Source organism: Vitis riparia, chromosome 8, assembly GCF_004353265.1.
Source record: "Vitis riparia cultivar Riparia Gloire de Montpellier isolate 1030 chromosome 8, EGFV_Vit.rip_1.0, whole genome shotgun sequence".
Classification (NCBI taxonomy): domain Eukaryota; kingdom Viridiplantae; phylum Streptophyta; class Magnoliopsida; order Vitales; family Vitaceae; genus Vitis; species Vitis riparia.
The window spans coordinates 13533928-13548801 of NC_048438.1; the positions used below are offsets into that span (position 1 = coordinate 13533928).

Consider the following 14874-nt stretch of genomic DNA (forward strand, 5'->3'; position numbering starts at 1 on the left):
CATTTATAAAATCCGGTAGTGAATTAATCAAAATAAAGAAGGATTATTTATATAGAGAGAGGAATATTGTTCTCATGATTTGTTTCTTTCTTTTTGTTTGTTTTTTTTTTTTTCTTTTTTTTATCTCTACTAAATCTAAAAATCAAGAGGCCCACCCACTTCTCTCACTCGGGCATCAAGAAGCTCTTTTCTGGAGTTGCCATCCAGACGAGAGAATCCCTAAAAGGCCCTATTTTCCTCTGCCACTCTCAATCTTCGCAGGTACTAATCTAATCATGTTATTATTATTCTTTTTCTTTTTTTGCAACCCCCGTTTGATTCCCAAGGAAATCCATCCCCCATTCGAATTCCGGGAAAATTCATCCTCGTTTGATTTCCGAGAAAATCCATGCAAAACCCCAAGGAAAACCAAAAAAATTGCTTTTTTTTGCTCCCTGTGTTTTCTGGATCTGTTCTAGGGGTCTCTTTGCTTTTGTGACATTGGATTTCAATTTCACGAACCCTAAATCCACGATTTTTGAGCCAGGCTGAAAAACACAAGCTTTGCCTGCAAATCATGATCAGATTACCAAATAGCATCTTATGTTTTTTTTTTAAAAAAAAAAATTGGACAGATATTGTATCCTTTGCGCGGGCTGGACTGGTGGGAAATATCGGGAAATTGCCCGAAAAATCGGTAAAAATACCGCTAAATACTCGACGATATTTTCGAAAAATTACCGAAATTTCCGTCGACCGATATTTCGAAGTATCGCCGAAATTTTTGACATATCAATCCTTGCCTATATTTATCACCTATCAGTTCTTCACTATTTCGTCCTCTCTTGCTGTATAGAAGGTATCAAGCCTTCCAGGTTATTGAGGCTCAGAAGCGGGCGGGGGACAACAGTCGAACAACTTTCACTTTTCGATTTCTAGTCAAACTAGGGTTGCCATTTTGTAAATTTGGTTGCAACTTCCAATCCTAGAAGAGAAGGCGGAGCCATTCCCACTGTCATGGCGACCGGAACAATTCTTGAAGATCAAAAGAAACGCACTTTGGAAGCGTTGGAGCGAAGGTTTGCCGTTGCCAAGGCTGAGCTTCTACAACAGCAGGAACATCTAAGCAAGAAACGATTTCGCGGAGTAGATGAAAAAGTTAGTCCCTGCACAAATTCTTTCTCCGTTGGTTCTTCAACTCATCCGACTGACTCATCGGTCACGCCCACATTGAACGCCTCATTGGAGAAAGGTAATCTTTTTATGCTTGTTAATTGTGTACTGGGCCTCTGCTTTTAGTTTTCTTAAATTTCTGTCTCAGTCCATAATCTTGTTCTGATGTTGAAATAACCTCATTCTTTGCTAATTTCTAGAGAAACATTTCCAAGGAAAATGGAAAATTGATTTAGCTTGAATTTGCATAAACCATATACTCATCTATGACATACTCATCTATGACGATTGATGTTTTACCATGTAGAGCATTTGGTTTAGCATAAAAGTTCGTAACTTGTCATGACCCAAATTTCGGGCAACCCAAAACTTGGCCCATGACCCCAGGTCAAAGGTTTGACCCTAAGGGTTCCTCCTATGTGAGTGGTCTGAATCCTCATGGCCCTGGGTGCCTCTTGATCTCCTGGAGCCTTGGCCTCTCATCAACTAGACAGTCTCTCTCAACTCCCTTCTTACTTCTCGGAGTTCTTCTCTTACCGACTCCAACTCCTCATTTCTCTTAGATCCTCCTCTTCTGGTCCTTCCTGCCATTTTAAATTTAACAACCCCTAATTCAACCACATTACCAAGGTGAGCAAAATAAATTCACATGTACCCATTTAACAACATCAACAACTATCAAAACTTTCACTTTCATACAATCACAATACATAATTCAATTAATAATCAGCTCGTTAACTAGCACATACAGAAAATCATAACATTACATAACATTACAATACACACAAGCACCCACAAACATTGACCCCAAGGTATTATTGCAACCTTGACTCTGATACCACGCTGTCACGACTCAAATTTCGGGTGACCCAAAACTTGGCCCATGACTTCAGGTCAAAGGTTTGACTTTAAGGGTTCTTCCTATTCCATGTTGGCAGTCAACCAAAACCCTTTGAATTTTTTTTTTTTCCTACACATACGCCCCACTAGAGTTCTCACCAACTAATAATATCCCAAAACATTACTAAAAAACAACAACATTAAATAATTTTCATTATAGTCCAAAAATAAAAGTTCACAATTAAGCAACTTAATCAAAATAGGGTCTCATTAAAAATCCATAGTTCATAGTTACTAAAACAAATCCCAAAACCACGAACATAATAAAAAAATGCCACGCTCCACTAGGCCGCTCCAGGAGCATCCTGAAGTCCTCCCTACCCCACTTGTGGATCCTCAGGAGTGATATCTGCATCTAAAAAGATGTAAAAAGGAAGGGGTGAGCATTTCCACATTCCTCAATAAGGTGCCTAACACCCAAAGGGTTAAGGGGGATTACTAAGTTTCAAAGAACACCAAAGGAACATTTCAACAGTATTAATCAAGACACATAATTTAATATATAATATTATACACAATTCCACAACATTTAACAATTAAATGAATGCATATGAACATGTGACACTCAGTCATACAATGCACTATCGTTCTCGGGCTTTCACCGAAGGATACACGTCCGCACCCAAATACACTCCCCATTCGGAGTCTTCCCGGGATAAACTTTTGGGTCTTTCACCCTAGGGATCTCTCTCTTCTTAATTCGCTTCATATGGGCTTTTACTTTTCATCACTATTCCAATTTTATTTTTTTTTTCTTTTTCCATTTCATACACCTTTCACAATCTTTATCCTTTCTTCACACAATCATGATGCAAATGAATGCCACAATTCCAACATTTCTCAATAATTTCAACAGTTCCAACATTCCCAATAATCCAATAAAATAAATTCTTCACAACAAAATTTCCGAACATATCCTAACAATTTTTCAAAAATACACGTATCAATAAACCTGAAATTATACCACACTTTCGGAATTTTCCAACAATTCTAATAATTTCCAATATTCGAAAATAATTAATTTTCCACCATAAAAATTCCGAAAATATTCCAACTAATTCCCAAAAGTTCACATATCACTAGATTTGGAATTATACCCTAATTTCGGAATTTTCCCACACTTCTAATAATTTTTAACAGCTCAAAACAATTATTTATCAACCAAAAAGAAATTCCCGAAATTACAAAAATTCTAAAAAAATTTCAAATCATCCAAAAAAATTCATACAACACCAATATTACTTACTTAACTCATAATAACAAGATTTACAATTTTTTTCAATGAAAACGCATTTAATTAAAGTTTTAGGGTTAGGTCTCCCTACCAAAAATCTAAGAATTTGACCGTCAGAATCACGATTGGCCACCGTAGGATTGTTCCTCTTGTCGAGTAGAGCACCTTCTCAAAATTTGAGCCGAAACGGAGGTTGTTTGGCCGTCCAAATGGCGTTCCAGCGAGAATGAAGAATCTCTATAGCACCGCGTTCTGCCACTTTTCAAATCCCTTGCCTTTTTTTTTCTTTAATTCATTTAATCCATCAACCACCATAGGCCATAGCCCAAAAGCCCAACGAATTTATTCCCTTTTTATTTTAAAACCCAATTCATCTAAGGCCCAAATCAATTCCTTTTTATTTATTTATTCTTTTTTTTTTCACTTGCTTTTTTTTTTTTCATTTGCAATTTATTTTTATTTTTTAATAACACACAATTTAATTTATTAAACACCAACCCAAAAAATAATTTTCTGAATTTTATTAATAAGCAATTTAATTTAATTAATTTTTTAATTGATTATTAATAAAATTGAGAAAATTAATTTTTGGGTTAGTGTTTAATAAATTAAATTGTGTATTATTAAAAAATAAAAATAAATTGCAAATGAAAAAAAAATAAGCAAGTGAAAAAAAAAAGAATAAATAAGTAAAAAGGATTTGATTTGGGCCTTGGATGAATTGAGTTTTAAAAGAAAAAGGGAATAAATTCGTTGGGCTTTTGGGCCATGACCTATGATGGCTGATGAATTAAAGAAAAAAAAAAAAGAGGAAAAGGCAAGGGATTTGAAAAGTGGCAGAAAGCGTTGCTGTGGAGATTCTTCATTCTCGTCGGAACTTTGACCGGCCGTTTTAACAGCCAAACGACCTCCGTTTCGACTCAAATTTTGAGGAGGTGCTGTACTCGACGAGAGGAACAATCCTACGGTTGCCGATTTTGATTTTGACGGTTGAATTCTTAGATCTGTGGTAGGGGGACCTAACCCTAAAACTTTAATTAAATGCGTTTTCATTGAAAAAAAATTGTAAATCTTTTTATTATGAGTTTAAGTAGGTAATATTGGCGTTGTATGAATTTTTTTTGGATGATTTGGAATTTTTGTAATTTTGGGAATTTCTTTTTGGTTGATAAATAATTGTTTTGAGTTGTTAAAAGTTATTAGAAGTGTGGGAAAGTTCCGAAATTAGGGTATAATTCCAAATCTAGTTATATGTGAATTTTTGAGAATTGGTTGGAATGTTTTCGGAATTTTTATGGTGGAAAATTAATTATTTTTGAATATTGGAAATTATTAGAATTGTTGGAAAATTCTGAAAATGTGGTATAATTTCAAGTTTATTGATATGTGTATTTTTGAAAAATTGTTGGGATATGTTCGGAAATTTTGATGTGGAGAATTTATTTTATTGGATTATTGGGAATGTTGGAATTGTGGCATTCATTTGTATCATGATTGTGTGAAGAAAGGATAAAGATTGTGAAAAGTGTATGAAAGGAAAACAAAATGGAATAGTGATGAAAAGTAAAAGCCCGTGTGAGGCAAATTAAGAAGAGAGAGAGATCCCTAGGGTGAAAGACCCAAAAATTTACCTCGGGAAGACTCCGAATGGGGAGTGTATTTGGATGCGGACGCGTATCCTTCGGTGAAAGCCCGAGAACGATAGTGTATTGACTATGTGTCACCTGTTCATATGCATTTATTTAATTGTGGAATTGTGTATAATATTAGATATTAAATTATGTGGCTTGATTAATACTGTTGAAATGTTCCTTTGGTGTTTTTTGAAACTTAGTAATCCCCCTTAACCTCTTGGGTGTTAGGCACCCTACTGAGCAATGTGGAAATGCTCACCCCTTCCTTTTTACATCTTTTTAGATGCAGATATCACTTTTGAGGATCCATAGGTGGGGCAGGGAGGACTTCAGGATGCTCCTGGAGCGGCCTAGTGGAGCGTGACATTTTTTTATTGTGTTCGTGGTTTTGGAATTTGTTTTAGTAACTATGAACTATGAATTTGTAATGAGACCCTATTTTGATTAAGTTGCTTAATTGTGAACTTTTATTTTTGGACTATAATGAAAGTTATTTAATCTTGTTGTTTTTGAGTAATGTTTTGGGATATTGTTAGTTGGTGAGAACTCTAGTGGGACGTATGTGTAGAAAAAAAGAATTTAGAGGGTTTTGGTTGACTGCCAGCATGGAATAGGAGGAACCCTTAGGGTCAAACCTTTGACCTGGGATCATGGGCCAAGTTTTGGGTTGTGACATAACTTGTGATAAACATGTCTTATTTTAACTATAGTTTTTTGACTTAAATCCATGCTACTTTTAGTCTTAATGTCAAAACTGTACAGCATGGAGGCTAATTCTGAATTCCTTTAAACTTGAATGGGTGCAATGCAATAAAGCTAAGATTTTCTAATTTAACTAGATTTTATGACTGCAGTTTACTCTCACAAGGTTACTAGAATATAATATCATTTTTTATTTTTTCTACGCTTTTGTGACACTAGTGACGATTATTTAAGATTAATACCTTTATGTATCATTTTTGCACATGTAACCTCTAAGGCCTTGTTAACTATCTTTGAAAACGGTTTTCTATTCTGTAGAACAAAAAAATGGGAAACACGTTTGACAACTAGAAAATAGACTTTTGTTTTTAGTTATTATCACTTGTTTTAGGGTTGTTTTAAAAAATAATTATATAAATATGAAGAATGATTAAAAATAAAGAATTAAATATAAAATTTATTTTTAAAACATATTTAAAAACATAGAAATAAGATAAAAATATTTCAGGTTCCCAAATAGATTTTTGTTGTACAAAATATTAGAGAATGATTTCAAAAACTGTTTTTCAGAATTGTTTTTAAAAACACTTCTCAAACAAAGCCTAAATATCTTGTTTTCAGCTATCTTCTACATTTAGCTTTTTTGCATTGCAATCTATCTCCTCTTCAGGGTGCTGAAAATTCCCTTATGGGTTATTCTAACACCACTAAGCACCCATAATCTAAGTTAAACATTTTGTCCATTTCTCACATGCATGCAATTTTCTAGCCTCTTTATTTCTGCTATCGGTTAATATTAAAAATGCAAACTAATACTTACAGACTAGACAAACTGAAGTAGATGTTTCTTGTTGCTTCAGATTGGTAAGGATTGGGGATTTTTTCTTATCTTTTCTTTTTGTCAAAACTGTTTCTTTTCCTTACTGGGTTTTCTTTCCTTTTTTTTCTTTTGTGGGTGGGTGGGTTTGGGCAAGCTAGGGAGGAGGTTGTTAGTTAGGTTAGACCTAGTCAGTTGGGTTGGGTGTGTTAATATTTGGTCAGATCCCTTATAGGCTTCTTGGAGTGGTTAGCCTCCACTTAGGGGTTGGAGTGTTTTGTTCTTTTTTTGGTTGGGAGGTCTTAGTCGCCTCGTGTACTCCCTGTATGCTTTGCGGCTCTTTTGCCTCCTGATAATATATTCTGCGTTTACTTATCAAAAAGAAAATATATATATATTTGGTCAGATCCCAGGAGATAATGTGCTTACCAGAATCACATCAAGTTTTTCATTCTCCTGCCCCTGAATGGTCCTAGGTTTGCTCCTTTGTTATTATACTATCGATGGAACCAACAATTTCCTCTTTCAGGGCAAGTTTTGTTTTTACCTTATGTTCTATTTAGCCTTATTACTAGCTTAAATTCATCATTTAAAGGGGTTGGGATGCCAGTGGGTCATGTCAGCAAAACCATTTGTTGTATTGAAAAAGATTTGCATATGTTCCCCTATTTTTATTAAATGATATCTTATGCTTTATTGAGACAATATTCTAAATTTTAATAGTTAGTCTCAATTATTTTTTTATTTTGTTTTACCTATAGAGAAAATAAAAATAAAAATTCTGACTCGGTTATTTGTTGGTGTTCAATTTTCTGTTTGCCTAATTTACTTCTGATTTAGCTTATTTTGTGGATAATTTTGCTTTCTCAGGTCATGCAACTTCACAAGGTACTCTTGTCGATTTGTGGACAGTGAAAAAAAGGATATGTATTTTTATTATTTGGTTGAATATCCAATAGTGTTTGAGGAAGAAAAGGGACAGTGGTCTTTAATTCAATCAAGGCATGCCCCTAGAGGTGAATGGCAGACACAGTTCATGCACCCAACCCCAAGTTGTGTAGAAATAGGACTCTTGTTTTTGTTGTAATCGTCATCATATATTTATATTATTTGCTTAGTAAGAAGACAGTTGTTAATTTTAATTTACAGATGTGGAAGCAAATGGTCCAGCGTATTCTCAGCTCTCTCAAACCGTTCATGAGAATTTGTTGGCTACAAATGCAAAAGTAATTTTTTTGCATTCTTAAGTTAGATTTTACCTTTGGAACTATTTATTCTAGCTGGTTTACTTTCCAGAGGGTACTTTTAATCTTCTTTTCTTAACATACCATATAATTATGCAGACCACTAGTAAAAGAGGAAGCACAGCGGATAAAATTTTGCATGAGCTTCTCAAAAATGGTGATTCAGCTCATAAATACATGATGGGATCCAGAAGTATGAAATTTGACAATTGGATCCTTCTTGATAATGTTGTACAAGGACGTGGTGCTTCAGGTGCTCGTATCAGGGATTTGCTGAGCCACTCGAAGAACTCCAGAAAACACATATCCATGAAGCAAAATAAAAGATGTGGATCATTGAATTTGCCTCAAGAGCTCCATAGGTGAGTTTAATGCTTACCCCCCATACTGTACTTGAACTTCATAATGCTGACATATGGTAATCCAGAGGAGTGTTGTTCAGTTTGATGCTTTGTTTGGAATTGGGCCATGGTTGGGGTGGAGTGTGGTGTTTTCTATATAAATTGTTTGGGTGTTTTGTAGTTGCAGATATTTGTCAATGTAGCTTCTGATAAAAAAAAATGTTCATGTAGCACATAAGTCCTGGATTGTCAAGTTTGCATATCCAACATGTCTTTTGAATAGTTTGGTCTGTTAATTGTTGGTTTGGGTTGCAGGTATGATATTTTCAAGCCGATGCATGACATGTGGAAAGGCTACATGATGCAACTTCTTAAAAATAATGGGTAAGATACTCTTTTCTGTACTGATATTGCAATAGACAGTTTCTTATATCTTTTTTGTTTATCATTTTGTCATTTTTTTTGCTTCAGGAAAAATCAGTTGGTTCAGCCTCTTCTCAGTGCAGACCTACATGGTGCTATTATTCTAGGTTATTCTCTATGCTACTATTTTCTGCAGCACTAGTCTGCAGTTTTGTGCAAATCCATTGCCTTACTCTGCCCAGCTCTATAGTCTTCTAAAAATCTAAAACCATACTGCAATTGGTGCCTCCTTGATGTGAAGTTAGCATACTTGTGTGGTAGTCATCAGGCCACACTGACCCTAGGGGTTGTCTCTGTTTCAATTGTGACACCTTGAAGGAACTATGAAAATCTTCTTGCTGAAGAAGAAAATAGCTGTGAATTGTGGAAACCAATTCCAGCTAAGAAAATATTCTAGGGAGATTTATACTCCATTTGGATTTGAGCAACCTGGGAAGGAAAAAATTTAGAAACGATATCAAATTCTGTTATTTGATTTGCCATGAAAATCTGAAGGAAAAGAAAATATATTGAAATGTATTTATGCATTGTCATGTTTGCCATTCCCTATATAAGAAGGGAATAAAGTTGAAGAAGAATTAGAGAAAAAATTTACTGAGATCAAACTTATTTTTATTTTCTTCTCTTTTTCTTCTCTTTTAATTTTCCTTTTCCCTCACCCTTCCTCTTAACACTTCTCACAACAGTGCCTTCATAAACTATTTAATGGCTACAAGTCATGCACAAATGGGAGATAGGACATATTAACTTCATAGAGGACTTCCTTTTATATTTTTGAATTGTATCTTAATGAACGGTCATGATATATATGCATTTTAGGCCATGGCCCTCAACATTTGACCCTAAGATGATACATATATCATAGACAGACTTATCTGTGTAGTAAACAGCCAAGCTACAATTACAATTAAAAACAATAAGATGAAAAAAATCAGCTCTCTTTACCAGAATGCTCATGACACACCTTATGTATTCTCAGTATTAGTGGTTTACTTAATGTTTTCTGGCAGTTGTTGAGTGTAAGATAGCTGCCTTCAATGGAGTGAGTGGTATGATGATTCGTGAAACTGCAGAAACACTTGGTATAATTACACAAGATGATAAATTCCGAGGTAATCCATCCACCGGTAGAAGTTTTAAAATAATACTAGTGCAACTAATTCATCTTTTAATGTTTATAGTTCTGTACTACATATTTACTTATGAGCAGAAATAATATCCTGCAATCCATTTCTGGGATTGCTGGTGATCTGATTGTTATTCCATATTGGCACTGCTGCAGTTGTGCCCAAAAAGGGGTCTGTGTTCATTTTCCAAGCAGATTGCTGGAAAGTCACCTTGCAGGGAGACAAACTCACTTCAAGAAATTTAGCCCTGTGATCTTGATATTGGTCTTTGCATCTAAGGTGATCTTCTTATCTACCTTGGAGTTTAAAAGGTTATCATATGCACACACATATGCTAAAATGCCTTAACTGTGGAGATGGTAGTGGCATACAATTTTTTGATAACCTCTTGCGTGTGTGTGTGTATTTCAGTTTCTTTTATTAGATGTTACTTTTTTTTTCTTCTGAATTTTATATCTTTTAAATTAAATGAAACTTATATCACTTGTAGAGGGCGATGTAAAAAAAATGGGCATATGGAAATGGGGGAAGTGTATGAGGAGATTTTATTTATAGTCCATATCAGTGAACGATTCCAAATGTCTCCGAGATTGAAGTATACTAGATCCATGATGTGGTTCTAGGAAACTCATATAACACCTCTGCATCTGCAGAACAAGCATGATAATTCTTAGGCGCTGTGGTATGGGGGAAATAGAATCTGGGTAATTATTCTAGGAGTGCAGACCAAGCTTGTTTACTGCACACTAAGATATTTTGTTGATAAAATTCTTAAGTCCTCCTGAGTATGGGAAGCAATTTCTTTTCCATTTTTTCTCTTTTTATTTTTCCAAATCTCAGCCATGCTTTTTAGATGCAGGCTTACTATTTATCTTTTTTTTTCATCTCCTGCAAGATTTGCAAGATCAAATAAACTCTTTCTATTTGACTAGTGTCAGTAAGTTTTTCTGTTTGAAGTATTCATAATTTATTAGGTGACTGACACAGGGACAGCCAACCTTATTTCCAATAAAGCAGCATCCCACAAATAAAGAAGTCACTTATTTACATTTTGGATGTTGGGAAACTTTAATTATTCCTATATGCTTTACATCTCCATCTGTATTGGGAGTTTCATTTAGTGCTGTGATTTTTCAGGATCTATCCAACTGTGCATAGAGCTGCCTCAAGCAGTTGGATTCAAGATTTGGCCCAACATATTTATGTTTTGAATGTCTAAAAAATGCGCTTACCAGAATTCTCTGCGTCTCACTTTTTCTTTTAACTGAGATCTCTATCAAAGGCTCTCAATTGTTGACTAAATTGCAGGAAGGTGAAGTGGGCAATGAAACCACGGATAACAGAAACTTCAAAGAGGTACCTGCAACATAAATGGTTGATTGGGCAGAGTTTGGTTGGTAGATATAGGCAGAGGCAGCTCAGATTAGCTTCATAGCCACTTTGAATAGAAGAAAGCGATTAAAGGGTGATTTCAGTCAGGTGGTCTTTATGTAAGGCCTTAATCATTGTATTATGCTTTTCTGATAATAACTTTTAACATTTAATTTTAGAAGGGTATTCTTTTTTCTAGGAATCAAATGTGTTTGGTGTTTTCAGAAACTTTTATTTGGGAAATTCATTCAGAAAGTTGTAATTGCTTTTACCTTCAACTATTAGCCTCTGACTCATCTCCTGAGCCTGTGTTTGGTTCATGACAAAATTGTGAAGAACCAAAGGAAAAGGGATCGTAATTCATAAACCTTGTCCATTCCTGGTTTTTGATTTTCTGAGATTAGCAGAAAGTTTCGGATTCATGATTAAGCCCATTGATGCCCACGGAGCCGTAATCATCGTCTGCGACGGCCTATTCCAGGGTGCTCAGCGCAACCAGGCAGAAACGTCATCCAAAACAGAGCTACTGAAGCGGATATATATAGAAATCACAAAGCTCAGCCCGCTATTCAGATGTGATTTTTAGGGTTTTTTTTCTGGGAAAACCATAATGTCAAATTATGGCTCACTAAATTTATGCTTTGTTGGAAGACCAAAAATGCAAGCAATCTGTATACCGTAACAATGTTGATCATAAACCGAAATGATATACTCTATTTTAATATACTAAAAGAGCATATTTTTGAAGTATAATTTTAATATTGTATTAATATTTGTATTTCATTAAAAAAAATTATTTATTTTTATTTCACTCTTAATTGCAAAACTATTAGTTTTTAAATAAGAAATAAATTTTTAATCTAATAAAAAAAATTATTATTTCCAACTCGTTAACTAATTTAAAAAAATATCATCAATGCCTGAAATTAAGAAAATAAAAACTATAATAATTTTTTTTAAAATCAATTATTTTAAAATAAAAAGTTTACCTAAACAATTGTCAATAAGTAATAGATCAAGTTGCCTCCCAAACGTTTTCTAAATTTAATTCGGTTATTTCCAAATTTGAGATGAATAGGTGAATGGGTTAAGTCACATTTTGAATAAGACAAATTACTATTGGGTTGGGCCATGAGAAATCCTATTAGAAATTTCTATTGGGCTAAATATTGGGCCGACGACTGTGGCTTGCCAAAAACCAACCCATGCTAATCTACGCCCCCAAATTAGGCCCAAATCAACTCTTAGCTCTATAAATACAGCTGGACGAATTGAGAAATCGATCTCCAGGATTAGGGTTTTACTCGGCGGCTCCTTCTTCCTCCTCCAAGCTCTCAAACCCTAGCCGCAGTTGAACAACTTCTCTCCGTCGCCATGGGGTACGAACGCTCTATTCGATTTCTAGTTACATTTGAAGCCTGTTGCGAAGATGTTTATATCCAGTTTCTTTTCATCATTTTTCCATGTTGAACTCTAGTTGTCTCTTACATTTTCAAGAATTCTAGGGTTTCTGAATATGCTTTTTTGGGTTCTTAATTCGTTTTGAGGTTTTATTCATGCTCAGATCCTGTTTGTTTGCCAAGAAAAACCGTGTCAAGACAAAAGGAAACTATAAACCCTTATTTGGCCTTAGGTTTTCTTTCGGTTCACAGCCACCAAGCCGATTAATTGTATCAGGGCTTGGATGAATGTAGATTCTTGTTCCTTTTAGACCTAGAAAATGTTTAACATGAGATTCAAAATGTTAATTTCATTTCTTTTATCACGTTCTTTTAGCAACCAATCGAAGTTGCCTTACACTATCTCTAAGGTAGGAGGTTTGATTCCTTCGTTTCCGTCTCTTGGCAAACCATAGATCTTTTCTTATCTGGTAGATATGTTTAGATTTATCATTGCTAGTTGTGAATCTTCTGAAAATCAGTATTGTGTTTTTAAGTTGCATTTAGGTTTTCCAATGGATCAGAATTATATTAATGAATTTAGAACAATAATAATCGGTGAGGTTTTTGGTTCACATGTTACAATTGTGCAATTGTGCTTGGGTTTTTTGTCTTCTGTTGATGGTGTTGTGGCATCTCCTGCCTATTAAAAGGAAGCTTTAAACCAAGCTCACAGACCAGATGATCTAGGGGCCTTTGCCTGATAATTATCAATCCCATTATACTACTCAGGCACTTGTCAGTCTCTGTACTAGGAAGTAGAATATTTTTTTGATAGTTCCTCCCAAGGAACTAAAACATATTTGATAGAGTAGAAAATAAACAGGCTCACAAACAAAGTTTAAGGGGTCGGAATTTGTAGGCTTAAGGAGGTTACCCAAAACTGGCATCTTGATCTTTTTTGCTGAGCATGGCTACAAGTTGCCATAGAAGCAGCAATTTATTGTTTGTGGTTGTGACTCCTCATGGCTACCCAATCAACTAGTGTAAACTTAAATAACAACCTATCTCCACGCCTGGCTTCTTTGAGGCCCAGGCATAAGCACTCTACCTGTCATTCTTATCTTTTCCCAGGGAGACTAATTCAGTCTTGGCTGAGCTCAATATTCCCTGCCTGCAAGAAAAGTAAGTAGTGGTCGTGCAAGAGAGTGCCTTGATGTGCCTGCTGATGGATTACTCATATCCTGTTCAGTTTTATGAACAGGGGAATAATAGACTAAGAAGATAAATATCTAAGAAGATTAATATCCTGAGCTGTATGTTTTATTTTGTTCTGATGTTTTCTGTCACAAGATACACTAGTAATTATGCATTAAGATTTTTTGTTTTCTTCCTAATATTAATTTTTCCCATTTTGCTACCCTTTAGCCCCTGCTATCAAAGAGATTGAATAAGTAGTTTTATATCCAGTATTATCTGCTTCCAACAATTAACAGTTACATGGCATCCAACCTAGAATCATGCAAAAGGAGATGGGAACTTGGAAACTAATAATTGTATAGGTTTTGAACTGGTGCATGTTATGTGATTCAAGTTCCCCTTCTCTTTGCTACACCTTCCCATGGAATGGAGCATACTATGCTTTCTGGATTTGCATCTCTGGCCTATTTTTAGATAAAAGTTGATCAGAAAAGTGACTGTCTCACAGGAAGACACGTGGAATGGGAGCTGGTCGCAAGTTGAAGTCCCACCGTAGAAGGCAAAGGTGGGCTGACAAGGCATACAAGAAGTCTAACCTTGGAAATGAATGGAAGAAGCCATTTGCTGGGTCTTCTCATGCAAAAGGCATTGTTCTTGAGAAGATGTAAGATAGTTTCCATTTTCTTGCTTTTTGTTAACTGTTCTTCGCAAACTGAAGAAGTTGCTGTCTAACATGTGCAGTGGTATTGAGGCTAAGCAGCCAAACTCTGCTATCAGAAAGTGTGCCAGAGTTCAACTAATCAAGAATGGCAAGAAGATTGCTGCATTTGTCCCAAACGATGGTTGCTTGAACTACATCGAGGAGAATGTAAGTATTTGCTGTGAAGTCATGTTGAATTCTCTGTTTTGCAACATCATTAAGCATTTTATAATCATCAATGCACTGATCATGAAATTTATGATGTGTGTAGGATGAGGTGTTGATTGCTGGATTTGGACGGAAGGGGCATGCCGTTGGAGATATTCCTGGTGTTAGGTTCAAAGTTGTGAAGGTCTCTGGTGTCTCCCTTCTGGCTCTCTTCAAAGAGAAAAAAGAGAAGCCAAGGTCTTAGTTTTCTTCAGGGAGTTCATCCTCACCTACAGTCTTTTGATACCCTTACCTAAGAATTCGGAATGGTTATTTTTATTGTTGAGTGGATTTTGTGAACCATCTTTGATCTATTTTCTAGTTAATTGTTATGAAACTTGGCAGTGTTACTTGTGATCTTAGACAAACAATTCTTATTTGTCATTTTTCCTTAATCCCACTTTTATGTACCCTGTTGAAATTACTGAGGACAGGACTGGTAG

General features: G+C 35.2%; 2 protein-coding genes across 6 annotated transcripts; both read left to right on the forward strand.

Moving 5' to 3' along the window:
• Positions 1-160: 160 nt before the first annotated feature.
• On the forward strand, positions 161-11312 carry LOC117920721 (ribonuclease P protein subunit p29). Of its 5 annotated transcripts, none has more exons than XM_034838312.1 (10): positions 161-261; positions 836-1231; positions 7310-7327; positions 7589-7665; positions 7783-8045; positions 8340-8408; positions 8496-8554; positions 9458-9559; positions 9730-9853; positions 10712-11312. In XM_034838312.1, the coding sequence occupies exons 2-9, from the start codon at positions 997-999 to the stop codon at positions 9825-9827; spliced, it is 921 nt and encodes a 306-aa protein (XP_034694203.1). In that variant the 5' UTR covers positions 161-261; positions 836-996; the 3' UTR covers positions 9828-9853; positions 10712-11312. The 5 variants fall into 5 exon arrangements, with proteins under 5 accessions (XP_034694203.1, XP_034694204.1, XP_034694205.1 ...); XM_034838313.1 differs by having other exon boundaries at positions 10883-11312; XM_034838314.1 differs by having other exon boundaries at positions 839-1231.
• Positions 11313-12217: 905 nt separating this feature from the next.
• Positions 12218-14855, forward strand: LOC117921165 (40S ribosomal protein S23). The gene is made up of 4 exons (XM_034838974.1): positions 12218-12324; positions 14033-14188; positions 14266-14392; positions 14496-14855. Exons 1-4 carry the CDS (start codon positions 12320-12322, stop codon positions 14634-14636), a joined length of 429 nt encoding a protein of 142 aa, XP_034694865.1. The 5' UTR covers positions 12218-12319; the 3' UTR covers positions 14637-14855.
• The last annotated feature ends 19 nt before the right edge of the window (positions 14856-14874 follow it).